Source organism: Xylocopa sonorina, chromosome 18, assembly GCF_050948175.1.
Source record: "Xylocopa sonorina isolate GNS202 chromosome 18, iyXylSono1_principal, whole genome shotgun sequence".
NCBI lineage: Eukaryota > Metazoa > Arthropoda > Insecta > Hymenoptera > Apidae > Xylocopa > Xylocopa sonorina.
In genome coordinates this window covers 4,941,120-4,958,279 of record NC_135210.1, presented here as the reverse complement: position 1 = coordinate 4,958,279, position 17,160 = coordinate 4,941,120, and the positions used below count along the sequence as shown (strand labels likewise).

The window sequence follows — 17,160 nt, the reverse complement described above, 5'->3', positions numbered from 1 at the left end:
TACCCTCTCGCCCCCTGACGAAAGATGAAAGCATCTTCGTACGTATCGAGGGATAGTAAAAACTAGAAAGAGATCCAGCCGCCGGCGGAAGAAAGCGGGCGGGAATCGTTGCATCACGTGGCGATGGCTTTCCACCGAGCACGAGTAATTCCAGCCTCGAAACGTTCCATTAAAGATTCAGCATGTAATTGCGTATGATCGTAGCAGAGATCGTTCCCTTGGTCCGCATCCATCTACTCTGTCCGTTTGCTTCGCGCGGACCACTCTAACAGACGTCCACCGGGCCAGACAACCCAAGGGATTATCATTGAACCGAATGATCGCGCGTAACAGTCGTACGTGAGGCAATCAGGCGACTGCGTGCCGGAAAATCCGTCTTAATGATGCCCGGTGAGCACGCTGCTGCCCGGTGGTCCGGCCCCGCTCCATTCCCTCATTCTCCTCTACCGCCCGCGTTAATGCTGATCGTATTAAAACGAACCGACAAATAAAACCTGATCCTGTTTACTTTCTCATTTCCGTCCGTTTCCTTCGTTTAATCGTTCGCTCGATGTTCGCGATCGATATTGGATCTCGGTATCCAGGCGATTCGCGAAAAGAAGTAGTAGCGCGCGGCCAGTTGGATTGTTCGGGAGGGCTTTTTTTTCAGCCGTGTTATTCCGGCGTTATTCACAAGATCGGAATGCAGGTACAGTTATGGTTACCAGTATACGGCCTCGCGGTTGACAATACCGCGAGTTCTCTCTCTCTCTCTCTCTCTCTCTCTCCGTGGTCCCCCGAGTGTCTCTTCGCTTCGCTTCTTTCTCGTTCCTCGTCGTCCTTTCTTCGATTCTTTTCCGCGCGCGATTCTCTTTTTGTTCCCCGTGCCAGGTGTCCCCTCCTCCACCGCCGCCCCCAACCCCGAAACCCTGACTCGTCGGGAGCGCGTGTCTTTAACCTCGTCCTCTCTTCATTGTCGGTTCGCGAGTGCGCGTACGCGACACATACGTGTGCCTGAACCTAGAACTCGACGACAATCGATAACGTCGTCACGATCGCGAAGACACGCACGCTTCTGTCCCCTTATGTTAATCTCTCCTTAATATTCCACGCGCACGCTCGTCTCCTCCTTCTCTGTCCACGTCTTCTTCGTTCTCGCCTCTTGCTTTTTTTCCCTTTACTTGTCAGCGCTTCGTCTCTCCACGCATCTCTTTCCTTCTTTCTTTCTTTCTTTTTCACACACACACACACACCGTACACGCATGCCTTCGTTGCCATTTCACGTTGACCACGGTTCGAGTTGCTAGTCCTTTTGAAAATCGCTATCATCGAAAGCTTGTGAAAAGCGATCGGTAAATTATTTATTCGGGAGGCGTCCATCTGTCGCGTGGACGATTTCGCGGCGCGTCTTTTCCAAACTACATCGCGAAAGAGTCCGTTGCGCGTTCGTTGAACCAAAGAGAAGAGAGAAAAAAAGGAGGATGGTAGAGGGAGGTGGCAATAAATAACGGGAGAGATTACAAGATTGGCCGTTACGTCCCGTTAAAAATTGCGAAAAGAACGTGGCGTCGGATATCCCGGCGAGAGCATAGACGCTCGCACAGTTACGGGTACGGCTCCATCGGTACCTCGAGTATGTTGCCGCGTTTAAGCCGGTAAGGGACCCGATATCATTAATAATAATTATACAATTATATGTAGGTACGGCGTATCGAGCGTATAGTTTAGTGCCGTGTTATTATCCCGTTCTCTTCGAGTCCCGCGAGAGACCGTGGCCAAGACCACGTAGCTCGCTCCATCCTATAGGTATATGTTATTACTTATAATATTTCATCGTCAGAATTGGTGGTTGCGCTTTGTTTATGCCATGGGAACGTCACGGGGTTATAACTAAGAGTGGAAAACGAGTCGGTCCAAGTTGAACGCATCTCGCAAACTAACAGCCGTAGAGCACCGTTTGCGCGTTAGTTACCCGGCAACCCCGTTCCCCCACACACCTTTCTACACCCACCGGCGAAACCAAAAGGAACCTTTGCCCACCTTTGCGGTGAATTATACCTGCTGGTGGCACTGTAACTGCCTTTTCAGCCGTTCGCCTCGCGTACAATTTAATTAAATGTACCGCGTTCGCGCACTACGAGTCTCGCGGTGCGATTTCCTTTCTTTTTTTCCCTCCCTCTCTCTCTCTCTCTCTCTTCACTTTTTTCGCCCGAGTATCGCCAGCGGTATAATATAATACGTAACTGTACGTTTCACAGTTGCGCAATCGTAGGGGGTCGATCGCAACGACGACAGAAAAATACTCCCAAGCTATGTAGGTACGCGTACGAGAAGCGAATTGATCGCGAACCGGAAGAGCCAAAGGAGAGAAGGTTCGGGATGTTTCACCGGAAAAATTTATAACCCGGCTGATCGATTATAGCTATAGAGAGATTCCGAGAACTACTATGCCTGATTAGAAGCCGAGGCATGCACACAAGTACGCATCTGCAGCCCCGCCTATTCCTGCTCGCTCGTTCGCACCCTTTTACACGCGCGGCTGTACGCCTTCATCTTTCGCGGGGACTGAAAAATCATTTTAGCCTCGGGAAATGGAGAGCAACTATCCTTTAACGCGTGAGATCGATCGCGGTAAATCTATTCGAAGGATAGGCCGTGGCTGCTGCGACAACGTCACCGGCACCGGCATTTAATCGATGCGTGCCCAAGTTTACACGATTCGCACGATGTAAACTAATTACCCGGCACGCGCGAGCGTAACAACCCCGTCGCCGATCTTACGCCGGATTCGAAACGTTTTCTGACGAGAATTGGGTCAGTTTATCCCGGTAATGAGAAACATAAAGTTGTGCACAAATAACCGGGTAAATGAAATTTAACAACCTGTGCTGGCAATAGTCGCGCCGCGCGATCCATCGGCGTGTTTGCGTTTTAACGCGGCATAGAGAGAGAGAGAGAGAGAGAGAGAGAAGCGAGGCGAGAGGTTTTCGCGCGTTACACTACACGTTACGTCGCGTTACGTTAATTTACAGTTTCGGTCTTTGTGTCTCGTTCGCGCGTCAAGGAGCTACCACCAGTGGCAGCGGCACGTAGAGGGTACAACACCACGCCCGCCGAGCTCGAACCACCGAACAAACGAAACGACAATCGTTCGTCTCGTTAACACCGGAAACGCGTCGGTCGGAGGAAAGGAGAGGCGGGGGAAATTTGAGCTAAGTCGGTGTACTCGAAGCGAAAATATTTGACACGATTCTCGCGCGATTATTTCCGGTGCGTCGATAAATCGCGCGATCGAATCGGTTTCATCGGTTCGGTTATTTACAAATTAGCAGCGGTACGATTTCGGGCAATTTTCCGAATCGCGTCGCGCGTGCCGCGAAACGTCGATACCTTATAAATCGTCGCGTAATTATTACGTATCGTCGCGCGATTATTCCCGCGCGGACCGAGAACGCGACGGAAAACGGGTGGAAGAGCAGGGGTAGGAAAGAGGAGGAAGAGGAGGAAGAGGAGGAGGAGGAGGAGGAGGAGGAGGCGAAGTAGGGAATAACCGCGCGGAGAATAGACTCATTTTGTTCGTTCGGTTAGTCGAGAATTATCGCGATAATGATCGTCGGAGAAGCTCGAGATGTAGTGCCCGGACAGCGTACTCGACGAATAAACACTAGGACGGGGCCGGTGTATCGTTGTCGAGAAGCGAGAGCAAGAGCAAGAGATGACGTCGTTCGTCCTGCTCGCGTATAAACCGAGGTAAGTACCGTCAGGGGGTGGGATGCCGGCGCGTTTGCCCCGTCGTAAATCGCGAATGATTCCGCTAAATTTCCATCTCGTCGAATGCGAAAGGGGATGCTGGTAGCGGCACGGACCACCGCCGGTGGATAAGGGTTGGGTCGTCGATGGATAACGCGGATGGCCAGGGTGAATGATAACGCCGCGCGCGCATTGTACACAGGTACATATACTTGTCTCCGGGTAACGTACGACGCGTTCGACGGGGAACTTTCAACCGACGGACTTTAGCTTCTGATCGAGTCCGCGCGTCCTTGATATATTCAGAAACCCGCCAAATCCGAAGATACGACCAATGAGATAGGCCAAGTAAAGACTGGTAGCCAGAATACGGCCGGCCGCTTCTCGAACCCCGGAATTACGAAAATTACGGACAGGGTAGACGAGCGCCAGGGAGCCGAGGGGCGTATCGCGCGCTCCTTTTTTTCTTTTTTTTTTTTTCGAGAGAGAGAACGGTAGCGCGATCGCGAGGGGTTCGGAGGCTGGTTCGCGCGACGCTCTCCTGAACCCTGGAGTAACGACGCGCATCGCGGCGACGTTGCAATCGGGAAATGGGAAAGGATCGGCGGTAAGTGTACGTGTACTCGAACCGTCTCTTGCGCGCCGCACGATTCTCGCGATGTCGAGTCGGTCACGAATATCTAATCAATAATTATTACCGCGATACTCTCTATTTTTGCGTCCTAGCTCTCTCTCTCTCCGTTCGCGTTCTCCTGCCGTAGCGCGTCCGTTTGTCGGGGGGACCCTCTCTCTCTCTTTTCGTAACCCCCTCCCTCTTGGCTTTACCTCTTCCTCTTTCTCCTCCTCCTCGTCCTCCTCCTTCTCCTCCGCCCTTTCTTCTCCCTACGTTCACCGTGCCGCCATATTTGCATATTTATAAGGGAATGTAATCGCAGAGCTCGGTTTTCGCCGCTCGTCGTTCGCTACCGTGGAAAGAATTCTCGCAAGATGGCGGAAAGATTCGAGGCAGACATGCGATCCGATTTCCTGCACTCCCTACCGATGCCTTCCGCGAGTAACGTATCATCATAGCCCCGGTCGATCTAGAAGAAACAATCGTTTCTTCCTTCGATTCGGCCGTACCCCCCCCCCCCCCCTTTTACCCATCCGCCGTATACAACGAAAACGGTAATCGTTCTTTTCGCGGACGTCGAATCGGCCTGTGGTTCGCTCGACGGTTCTTTCCATCCTCCGCGATGCTCGAGCCACCGATCGATCGTAGGCCTCTTGGGTTTGCTTTGCAGTGTGTAAACAGCCGGAAAAGAGGACAGAGGGGAACGTTGCATTCGCGCACGATGGACGAGAGAGGGAGAGAGTACGCGTTACAGTCGGAGAAGAGAAGGGCAATCTACTTATTTGCTCCTACGGTTCTCCCGCGGCTTTGGTGTACCTAGATAGCATTAAAACCGTTTCGGTTCTATCGTTTGACCGATTTAGAGCCGCGCTAGTGGATAAGTGGCAGTTCCTCTGGCCCATCGGCCTATCGCCGTTCTCGTTTCAGCTACCGCCACCCGTAGTTGCGGTTGCGGTTGCAGTTGCAGTTGCAGTTGCTGTTGCTCGCCGCAGCAACAGTCCCCGAGAGTAAACTATCGTCACGATCTTTTGCGAAACGATCCCTCCGCGAATAAGTAAAAGTACCATTGTTGTAAACGGCGACATTTCGCGATCGAAATTCATGCGACAAATGAGAAGGGCCGGGAGCGGGCCGGGTGGGCGATTCGTGTTGAAATTCGAAATGAAATTTCGATCGACACCCGGCGTAATCTAACCTGCAATTCGCATTTAGGCGTCGATTATCGCGCGACGGGAGATCGGGCCACCGCGGGGGCACAAAAGCGACGTATGGCTCGGACAATTGAGAGACGCGTAATTTTCTTAACGAGGAGACGAGAACGAAAACGCAAACTCCTCTGGCGCTTGTCGTTTCGCAACGAGTACTCGCAGTTGGCGTCTACGAGTATCGATACGCAAATCGGTACTTTTGGTAATACTCGAGGGAACGAATCTCCGCGGGGGGAGCAGCGAGTCGACGGGTGGTTTGGAACCCCGGCGTACGAGAGGAAAATGCGATTATTCGGTTAAGAGGCCGATCCCTGAGCTTAGTCCCGATCTGCTGGTCGACTGAAAGTGGAGCGGAACCACCGTTTCGGCGAGTCTCGAACCATAAATTAGATTGGTGAAAATATAATTTAACAGAGAAAAATTGGAGAAAAAGAGAAAAAAGAAGGATTCTATTCGTACGCGAGCAAAGTCAGAGAAGCGTGCAGGCATTCGGCGTTGCGTAAAACATTGGTGTTCCTATTGCTATTTCCATACAATCGAGCCTATCGCGCATACATTTCCATACGCCGTGGAAATAGGTCGTCTACGCGAGCAAGGCTAACGAATAAGTTATATAAAATATAAACACGTTGATGATATCGGCGATGCTGGTCGGTCCACGGGTAGCAAACGGGATATGGACTTTGAAGATGGGCCGCGGCGGTACGGGACACGCGGAAAGCATCATTTTCAATTGACGTTTCGGCAAATATCTGGTGAAAGTGGACGCGGGTGTCGGCGGGGAATAGGGGTAGAGAAGAGGTAGAGGAGAGGGAAGGCGGCATAAATATTAATATAATAGCACTGATTGCGCTAGATCGCACCGTGGGGGGAGTGCGAGAGGGAACAACGGGGCCGCAAATAACGCGTTGGGCAGAGACGGCGGTGGCGAGAAACGAGGGGTCGTCGGGGCGAGGAGGACGAGCGCAGGGGTGGCTCTGGATTATGTCGGTAGCACAGTGACATATCCGAGAGCAACGACGCGATGACGCGAACGCGTGACAGAGAAAAACGAAACGAGCAGGGCAACCCGAACATGGAGGGACAGCAGAGGAGGAGGAGCAGGAGGACGAAGAAACCGGGCAAGCACGGGACAACTGATGCGAAACCGAGAGAACGAAAGGGAGAAATGGAAGAGGGATGGGAAGGGTAGGGAAGGGAAGGGAAGGGAAGGGAAGGAGGGCGGAGGGGCGTTAGAGGGGGTGTGAGAGGGGGCGGGGGTGCGAAACGTGTTCCACCTCGAGCGTCGGGAGGTTTTCCGGGGACGAGGGTAGCAGCACCACGGGCATTAAATATACACGCTGATTTGTCGTCCGCGGATTGTCACCTCTGATAGCTTTCATTTTGTTGTATATCGGTGGCGGCCGTGCACTCGCCCCGTTCGCGTTCCGCGCTTTTCGACGTAATTCGGACCGCTTGATTGACTTTTGAGCTGGCCTTTATGGCGATATTCGTTGCGCGATCGCGCGCCAACGTCCACCCTGTCCCCTAGACGTTTCCAGAGTAGATTTATCGGACAGCGAACGCGTGTCCTGCCGGTTTTTCGCGTCCCCGATACCGTGGACGCGTCTGCTCGTTCCCCGTTCGCCGTTTCGTCGGCGTAGCCAGGACCGCGGCCGGAGGCTCCTGCAACGCATCCCTTTCCCGACAGATTCGCGATCACTTTGAAAGCTCGCGTCAACGCGACCCGTCGTCCTACGAAGGACACGCGTAAATTGACTTTTTTCGCGCGGCCCCCACGGGTTACCCCCGCCGATCGGTTTGCCGAATGAACGAATATACACACACACACACACACACACGGACGCGGACGCGCACCTACCGCGGCATAGCGAAATAGTTTTGAAAACGACTGCGAACTGCGAATACCACAGACGCCGTCGGTATTTGATCAACATCCTCGGTATCGCGGTGATTTTGAATAGTACACACGATCGCGCGCATTTCTGTTTAAAGCTCGTGGAATTCTACCGGTATTGTCCGCCAGCGAAAACATTCGTTTCGCGAGCGTCAACAACTTTACGATATACATGTAATAGCAACAATTCTCCAGCGGTAAGAAAACGATGTCGTCGTCGTCGTCGTTTAAAATCTAAAGGATTTCGGTCGATATTCGCCGAGGAAAGTATAATACGCGATCGAAACGGAAGCAACGAGGGAGAGGACAGAAGCGGGAAACGACACAAAAGGGTTCTCGAGGTCTCGCAAACGGTCTCGCGATAACGTTACGCGGCGGTTATTGGAAATAGTCTGGTCGATCTACCCCACCGTGAAGTACACACAGCTCGGCGAGCCTACGTCATACCTTGGCGTATGTACATTATTCATAGCCATCGGTGAAAAGGGCGCCAGCCGTATTACGTATGCCACGGGTTATTATGCCCTCTAAATGTTTAATGTGTTTGCCTTCCTTCTCCGGCCACCGACGTGGCTTTATGTTTTACTAACTAAATTACTATTTTTTTTTTCTCTCTTCCTCTTTTTTTTCTTTTCCTTTTTATTAGTCCTTCAACGTTTATGTTGGTTCAATCGATTCGTCGGTTCTTCTCTTCCCTCCTCCTTGCCAGCCTTCTCTCGATAACACTACTCTTTCTCTTTGTCTACCCCCTACGAGCGCCGAGCCGGTTGTCCATCCCTTTGGTACCTCGCGCGTGCCGACTTCTCGAGATATCGTCAATTTTTATACGCCATTCCTCGAATACTCGATCGTGCTGTCCCGTTTGCTCACGCCGCTCGGTATCTCGCGTTAAACCTTTCATCCGAGAATATTTCTGCTTCGGACAGTCGCGACGTCGCAACGGGATGAACGGGAGCGGAAGAGGCCGGACCGACCGGAACGGAACGGAACGGAACGGAACGAAACCGCGTTTCGAAAGAGAGCCAGCCAAGGAATATGCTTGTTTACAGGATTAATATCCGGCGAACGTTCCTCGAGCCGGAGGATGCGGAACGAAGGATGGACGGGGTCGTTAAAACCGCGAGCGCTGAAACGCGCAACACCGAAACGCGAAACCCGCTGCAAACTTTGGAATTTACTGCCCGACATATTGGCTGCGAAAGCACACGAAATTAAGGCTAGTAAAACACTTTCCTGACACCTCGCGCCCACCCCTCCTCTTCGGCCCTCTTCATCCACCCCCATAGGTACCACTCCCGCGACTCTCTCTCCTCTCACTCTGTTCGACACCCTTGTGCCTTGCAAACGAAACATTCGACTTAAACTTTCCTTTTTTCTATATCTATCAGCTTGCACGAAACACCCGACGCCGACTAGACGGATCCTCGATTCGGTAATCGAGATTTCTGCTTAATTTACCAAAATTGTATCGCACTCCTTCCTACCTACCACCTTCGCTACGCTTTTCCCTATCAATTTCTAATGCTGCTTTCAACAACGAATCTACCTATGCAACGGTTTTTAAATGACATCTTCTACTTATATTTTTAATTTATACCCTACGCGTACGTGTACATACATATGCATGTGTGAATAACAACCGGAGCGCCGATTGCTCCGTTCGAGAGAAACTGGTGTGGCCATCTGTACGATACGATATTTTATTCACGATTTGAGCTACAGTCGATAACATAGGTCACCACTTTGCATTTTCCACAGCAGTGTTCGCCCATTTTCGATGATCGGTATACGGATGCGTTTGAAAATAATCGTGGACAAATAAATAGGAGGACGAAAAAAATGGATCATGGTAAAAACGAAAAATCCAAAAACTTACCAAAACGTCGAATGAAAAATAAACGGGGAAACACAGAAGTAACTGTAACAAATGAAAAAGTACGTTTCAAATAATGAAATACGAACGGAATCGAAGTGAGTATCTTTGAATAAATACCAAACAACCATTTTTTTTTTTTATAGACGTTTCTTTTTATTATCAATATAGAATATACTCGATCGAATTATTTCCGGCAATGTTATCCATCGCGTTGGAAAATGAAATCATTAAGACACGTACGCACGTTGGATACGATCCACTGCGTTTACCTGGAAATAATTTTAAGTAAACTGACATAAATTTCGTCATGATTGGCGCGTTGACAAATCCGAATAGTGTGTCCTTCGTTACCCAAAATTGTTTTAACGATTTATTCGCGTAAATAAAGTATACAAACATTCTTGTGCAGCGAGTGCCTATTAAGATCTTGATATCTTTTTAAAATCTCACAATTTTAACATCGAATACCTAAACGTTTCTACGCGAGCATACGCGAATATTAATTTGCTCATCACTAGGGGAACAAGGATAAGTTGTCAAATTTGGAAACATCGAGCTTAAGTTCAACTCGCACTGCACAACCACTTGTGGATCGTAGGCACGAGAGATACGAGTAGGAACGTCAGTGAACGCGGTTTCTCTCGTTGCAACGATCGAAACGGTAAGCTTTCAGCTTTGACGCGTATCATCGTTGAATGATACGAGATACACGGGAAGAATAAATGATCCGAACCATCTCAAGCGGTTACGAATTTTTATCGAAGTTCTGACCAAAATCTGTGTGTCAACGCCATGTCAAATTTGAAGCACTGTTACTAGCAGAAAGTAAAAAGAAATCGACGATCTTACCAAAACTGTTCAAAGAGCAGGTTATGGACTTGTTACGATAACCTCCGATGGAAATTTCACAAGGAAAAACAGCACAGAATTCAGAAAATACTCCGAAGCTAGCGGCGAGATGTTTCGTGCGGACAACTGCATGTATACACAGCTGACAGTGCTGCCTCGTGTGAACAACGGCAACCAAAAGAACCGATGCTGCGACCGCGCTGTTTTGAATCGTTCTACGAACCTTTCTAATCGAAGAAAAAATGTTATCTTTCTTCGATCGTACGCGTACACGATAAAAGTATGTTTATAATTCACATCGTTCTTAAAGGACTTGCAATGCGACTGGTTGTACCTAACACTTGGTTTACCTACTCGCATATCTAGATGACAGGCGATTCGAATAACACTAGGGGAATATTTGAAAAATCAATTTGTACGCGTATCAAGTGAGAGAGATATGATATTTGATCCCGTTTTTCATAATTCCAATTACAACAGGGATGTAAGAGCAAACCAGGAGGGATGAAAAGAGAGAGAGAGAGAGAGAGAGAGAGAGAGAGGAAGAGAAATCAAGGACATAAAAGTAGAATGAAAAAGTACGTTGAAAGGTTGGAAAGGGTGAGAATTTATAAAGAAAAAATGAAAAGGAAAAGAGCAACGAGGGTCGCGGTATCGACGCATCGAGAAACAAATTCGATAAAAGGGGATGGTAATGCGAATGCACCGTAAAAATTGGAAGGGAGAGGGAAAAGGAGAAACCTCTAGCGTCGACAGTGGAGGAAGCAGTGCTGTCTTTAAAGATGGCCACCCGAGGTAACGCGGCGTGTTGTATAAAGGCTGAAAAATGATCGAAAACTCTTACCAGATCGCGAATATTGAGTAAATCGGGTAGTACAGTGATCAAAGAGACGTTCGACAATATTGTTCGGTGACTATCGGGAAGGATGTTCGCTATTCCGTAGTGTTTGGCCGCTTGAAAACCGGAAAGGTTGTCGAAAATGCGATAGCAAGTAAATCTAGCGATGGTTGGTCTACCCCGTGTCGAGTGACAGTGGCTTACGTAACGGATTATTCTCGCTATGATAACGATATTCCAGCCGCGAATGCGAAACAAGAAACTGTTTTACTGGGATATTCACGGCGCTACGCAGAAACCTGCTAGAAATACGCATCGCGGCTGACCTGAATTTTCTCTGTCGTTTTTCGATATCGCACCACGCCACTGTTCGAACCGTGTCCCGTTTAGTTACCAATCTAGCACGCTGGAAAATCATATCGGAAGCTCGTCCTGATAAATTATGACAGCGACGCTCGTCATGGAAAACAGTAATTGGGATCCTGGTGAGTAAACTCGACGCAACGAGCTCTAACCGGTTGCCTTTTTCTCACAACGACACGTTTTTCTTTTCCTCTATCGTTTTCCCTTCGTGTTCACCTTTGCCACCAACTGGCACGAACAACGCGACAAACGTCACCGGTGTAAAAATAGTGGCTTTGTATTTTCGGTCCGCATCCTCACCGGTTCGATCGAACGTGATAATTTTGGAAAAGACAAATAGTAAACTCGTGCTACACACTCGAGTATACCTACACACCGTGTACCTATTTTTACGACGCGTGCCGGTAAGTTTTTCGACAGGGAGAGAGAGAGAGAGAGAGAGAGAGAGCTATTTATTATCGAAAAATAAAAATTCGAAACAATCCCGCGGCGTCTTTTGTCGAGGGTCTCGCGTTTGCAGGAAATTCATTTATCGATCGGGTAATGGAATGTGTGAACGCGAGCTCGATTCCAACAAGAATGAAATGCGCTGAACGCACATATTTCTTTTTCTTTCAGCGTTGTCCAAGCTGCTGAATTCTCTGCAAGAGAACAAGAACGAGATACCCAGCTGCACCGACGAGGAATTCGGTTTCCTCAGCGATTTGCTGCAGTCGAAGGAATTGAACGCTTTGGTAAACGTGCACAATAAAATTCTGAACAATGTCAAGGACGACAAGTTCTTTCCGGTACTCTCAAACTCAATGGACATCGACATCGAGGTTCTAGACCTGTTGTCTACGAAAACGCACACCTCCGCGGACTGCAAGGAACTGTTCCATTTGCTTCAAAAGCCGCACATGCAGGTAGCCTGATAGGTAGCGCGAGTAGAAATCCATAAAGAGAACGGGCGTGATACTGAAGAAGATACCGAGAGGATTTTGTCGCAGGGCCTGCTGTGCACCCACGACGCGGTCGCCCAGAAGGACTACTACCCCCGACTGCCAGAGATCCCTTTGGAAGTCGACGAGGACGAAGAGACCGTAAAGATCGTGCAGTTGGTCAAATCGAACGAACCTTTGGTACGTCATTTGAATCGCACGTTTCGTGCATAGAGTGTTTTCTTTCTTTCTCCAAGTTTCGTTCCGACCGAGTCGCGCGCGATACCGTCAAATCTAATTCTAGAGAAATGAAAAAGGTTCGCAAAAAGGAACGTATCCGAAAAGAAAGATTGAGTTTTCGAGTAATCACGTCGATTTGCATGGGACTTGATCCTGGTATCATCGACCTAAACACCTCGTCTTCCCGCAATAAGTATCGTAGCATCGAATACGTATACCTTTCATCACTATCACGCGAGGGATGCTCGATATACATAGTTTTTTAAGTAATCACGTGTTTCTTTTATCGTCAAACTTGCTTCAAAGTGTGGCACCGGCGTTGAACCGATCGTGGTAAGTCGACTTCAAGCCGAACATGTAGTACAGGCCTGTGAACGTTTCATGCGTATTTAGCGTATTCTATTCCAACTACGATATTTGTCCCCTTTCTTTCGATTGCTAGTGTCGACGAGTTTCAAACCCATCATACCTTTCGCGGATATGTAATGTGTAATATCCCTATACATACATACATACGTAATCTGAGCTGTAAATAGAACGCTGTATGTTTCCCCTTGGACACGCATACGCAAACACACACGTACACTCGCAGAAAAGATTTCATAATTTTGCTTACATATTACTTTACTACACCCCTCGCGTCCGTTTTTAATTATCGCTCGCTTCTGTCGTTGTTGGCGCTGTTGTTCTGTTTGTGATTTTTGCTTGTAAATAAAACGATTTCTCTATCGTACCAATTTTGTATGTTGCGTTATTGTCCCGCATGTCCTCGCATCGAGTATGGAAAATCTCTCGAGATCGGCGATCGATTGGAAGCGGTATTAGCGAAATATCGGTTGAGATCGATCGCCGCGAGAAGAGATTTGAAAGGAGCCGTTCGTGATGGTGAATGATCGCACATTGTACGCGCATCGACTGTTTGCCGCTTAACCAGCTCCCGATCGTTCTTCTTCTTATTCACTGGTTTTATTTTCTTTGAAGAAAAACGAAGACGCTCTCAAATATTAGTTTACACGTTAACAATAGGGAGCGACCATAAAGACATGCGAGGTTACCGGGAAGATAGTGATTGCGCGAATAATGCATGGCGGTGCGGCCGATAGATCCGGGCTGATTCACGTTGGGGATGAAGTTTGCGAGGTGAACGGCATCAGCGTCGAAGGGAAGACTCCGAACTGTGTTCTTAAAATACTGGTAGGTCAGAGGTTGTCGGTAATTGTATGTAATAAGCGTTGCGAGAAGGTTCTAAACGACGCGGTGTCTTTCAGCAAAATTCCGAGGGTACGATTACCTTCAAAATTGTGCCTGCCGACAGTAAAGGGGGAATACGCGAGAGCAAGGTACGAGATCGATCGTAACGTGTCTCCCGACACTGTTGGACTAAATTCGTTATTTACGCGTGTTAGGTACGCGTTAGAGCCCACTTTTCGTACAAGGCTGCCGAAGATCCGTACATACCCTGTAAGGAGGCCGGACTGGATTTCACCAAGGGCGATGTCCTCCACATCGTTAGTCAAGACGACGCTTATTGGTACCGCTCGAATTTCTCTGTCCCCACCCGTGACTGGACTTGGTATTTCGAATCGATTCTAAGTGATTTTGTTTAAAAACAGGTGGCAGGCAAGACGGGAGGGTGATCGAAACATGAGAGCTGGTTTGATCCCCAGCAGAGCACTACAGGAGAGACGAATCATACTCGAGAGACAACAAAGGGAGAAAACCGACGACGACAATATAAGTAAGTGGTGTAGAGGAATGGTACGTTTGTTGTGTCGGTGAGTTCCGGTTTTCGAGACTCTAAACCATTTCGCGATCAATCCTCTCATCGTATCTCTGTGCAATGTTGGATATTCGAACGGGTTATGAGAACGATAAAGAGAGAGAGAGAGAGAGAGAGAGAGAGAGAGAGAGAGAGAGAGAGAGATGGAGGTACAGTATAGAAACAAGGTCCATCGCGACCTCTGACACATTGTGAAACGGCTTTTTCTTGTTAACGGTTGACGGCCTGACGACCTAACCGTCGGTTAGGCTTGTGTTCTGTTCCAGTGCCTTTGCCCGCATTGTGCCCCCGTCCCAGTACCTCTTTGCACGCCTCGCCTACAAAGTGCAACTTGCAGGGAGTAAAAACTAAAAAAATCATGTATGACGCTGCAGAGAACGACGACTTTGACCGGGAAGAAATACCGACCTACGAAGAGGTCGCCAAGCTATACCCGAGACCGGGCCTCTACCGACCGGTGGTTTTGATCGGGCCACCGGGTGTCGGCCGGAACGAGCTCAAGAGACGGCTAATGGCCACCGATCCCGATAAGTACAAGACGCCCGTTCCGTGTAAGTTTCCATTCCCCACTTCATTATTTCTCCTTCGCTTTTCTAATTCCAATGGTCGATCAGATACCTCCAGACCGCCGAGACCGGGTGAAGTTAACGGGAAGGAGTATCACTTTGTTAGCCGTGAAAAAATGGAGGAGGAAATCGAAGAAGCAAAGTTCATAGAGTACGGCGAGTATAAGGGTAATTTGTACGGTACCAGTTCCGAGAGCGTCAGCTCGTTAATAAACGCCGGATACGTCTGTCTGTTGAATCCACACTACCAAGCCCTCAAGATGCTTCGAACTCCCCAGACGAAGCCGTATGTGATATATATAAAACCGCCGAGGTTCGAGATATTGAAAGAAACGAGAAGCGATGCCAGGGCTAGGTCGACTTTCGACGAATCCAACTCGCGAGGTTTCACGGTAACGAAATCAACTCAACCAATCCTATTAATCGTACAATATAGCGGTATCTCAGTGAGATACTATACGTCTGATCCGAATCGTTCGCAGGACGAAGAGTTTCATGAAATTCTACACAGCGCAGCTAGAATCGAGTTTCTCTACTCTCATCTGTTCGACGAAGTGATCGTGAACGCTGACCTACCTATGGCGTTCGAGCAACTGGTGAACGCGGTTCATCGAGTAGAATCGGAGCCGCTCTGGGTACCTGCTTCGTGGGTTCAATAAAGGATTCGAATCGAACTCTCGACGACACTCGACGACACTTGACGACAGCGACACGAACTCGACGCGAATTCTAAACACGCCATTTTCTTCCCTACTCTTCTATGGCATTTCAAACCGACGTATAATCCCCGGGAGTATATTAATATAATAATATATGGATGCCTTTATTCGAATACCTCTAATTACATTATTATAGGTATAGGTATATAGGTATGTACGTGTTTGATACGCCGAGAGTAATTTTGAAATGAAACCGGGAGAAACTGCGTTTTTTTTTTTAATACTAATAACTGCTCGATCCTCGTTAGAAAATGATAGGCGTAGATCGCCCGGTAGGACGACGCTCGAATCGGGGTGACGCCAGCAAAACAAAACAATTGTTCCGCTATTTTTTGCCAGCGATCCCGTTTTCAAGCGCCTTAATTAATCAATTAAATTAGTGTTTATTTACAACTAATTGGTATCGTACGTTCGCTGCGTGATCTTGGAGTCTTCACTGCCACGAACGTAACGATCGACTCGACGAACGTGTCGCATCGCGTTTTATCGCCCCGATACCGAAAGGTTCGAGGGAATATTTTTTTCTTACCTAACTATTTGGGATCAACGATTATAAATGGATAAACGATTATAATATGCTCGAGATATGTCGTTGAAATTTCAAGGATCGTACCCACTCGTAACCTTTGATTCCAATTGTTGTTGATTGTTGCCAAATAAGTATCGTATCCAGAGAACACGGTGAGGATATCACCAACCAATTATTGTATTTTCCACTCGATCAGCATTGCCACGGTATTGCTATTTTTTTCATAATTAAAGTGCTGCCAGCGTGAGGAAGATTTATGCACGCTATCCTATCGGCGTTGCATCAAATAGTTCATCATCCTCGATGTAAACTCTGTATGTTATCGAAATATAGCATTACACTTTGAAATACCTATTATCGTAATGTCCTCTTTCACATCGTTCACGGTAATCGTTTCGTTACCCTTCTCTACACGATCGCAAAGAAACCGAAAAGCCTAGCCAAACCGAAAACGCGGACCCATTGGAAATACTATTTTTGAGATTCTTGCTCTTCTAATTGATCTTGAATCATCGGGGCTTCCAAACACGTGCATATATCTCACCGGATTACCGTGTGTTGCCGCACGAAAATAGACCGGAAGAAAAACGGTATCCTCTAAATATAGCAGGAATACGCATCTCTTTCGAGTAGGTACGTCCAACATTTTTTTTTTTTTTTTTAGACAGTTGCTCGATACACCGATTTACGAAGCGTAAAAAAGACCAAATATCAGACGTTTTCTTTGAAGAAAATATTCGCTAATTTTCCTCGACTAGACATCGGAAAGTAACACCTGGCCTAAATCCGCGACTGCGCGGATCAGACAGGGTGCGATACAACCGTCGTGACACCTACTTTCAGGGCGAGGGTGCGAATTAAACATTGGCCCAGTATCCAATCAACCCTTACGCGAGCATATTTGTTTGAAAATTTACTCGCCGGTATTAATAGCGTTTTGCGATGATTGTTTTTCTCGCTGCGCTTACCATATTATATTCTAGTCTGCCATTAACAACGTATTACATTACCGATTTAGATTCAGTGAATTTTT

At 48.1% G+C, this 17,160-nt stretch overlaps 1 protein-coding gene across 5 annotated transcripts; it reads left to right on the top strand.

Moving 5' to 3' along the window:
* Nucleotides 1-10,932: 10,932 nt before the first annotated feature.
* On the top strand, nucleotides 10,933-15,573 carry Metro (membrane palmitoylated protein 7-like protein metro). 5 transcript variants are annotated; one of them, XM_076908173.1, is made up of 11 exons: nucleotides 10,933-11,495; nucleotides 11,992-12,278; nucleotides 12,363-12,494; nucleotides 12,840-12,866; nucleotides 13,560-13,727; nucleotides 13,802-13,873; nucleotides 13,940-14,064; nucleotides 14,147-14,271; nucleotides 14,580-14,864; nucleotides 14,928-15,271; nucleotides 15,362-15,573. In XM_076908173.1, the coding sequence occupies exons 1-11, from the start codon at nucleotides 11,453-11,455 to the stop codon at nucleotides 15,536-15,538; spliced, it is 1,785 nt and encodes a 594-aa protein (XP_076764288.1). In that variant the 5' UTR covers nucleotides 10,933-11,452; the 3' UTR covers nucleotides 15,539-15,573. The 5 variants fall into 5 exon arrangements, with proteins under 5 accessions (XP_076764288.1, XP_076764287.1, XP_076764290.1 ...); XM_076908172.1 differs by having other exon boundaries at nucleotides 14,562-14,864; XM_076908175.1 differs by having other exon boundaries at nucleotides 10,934-11,495; nucleotides 14,688-14,864; nucleotides 15,362-15,572.
* The last annotated feature ends 1,587 nt before the right edge of the window (nucleotides 15,574-17,160 follow it).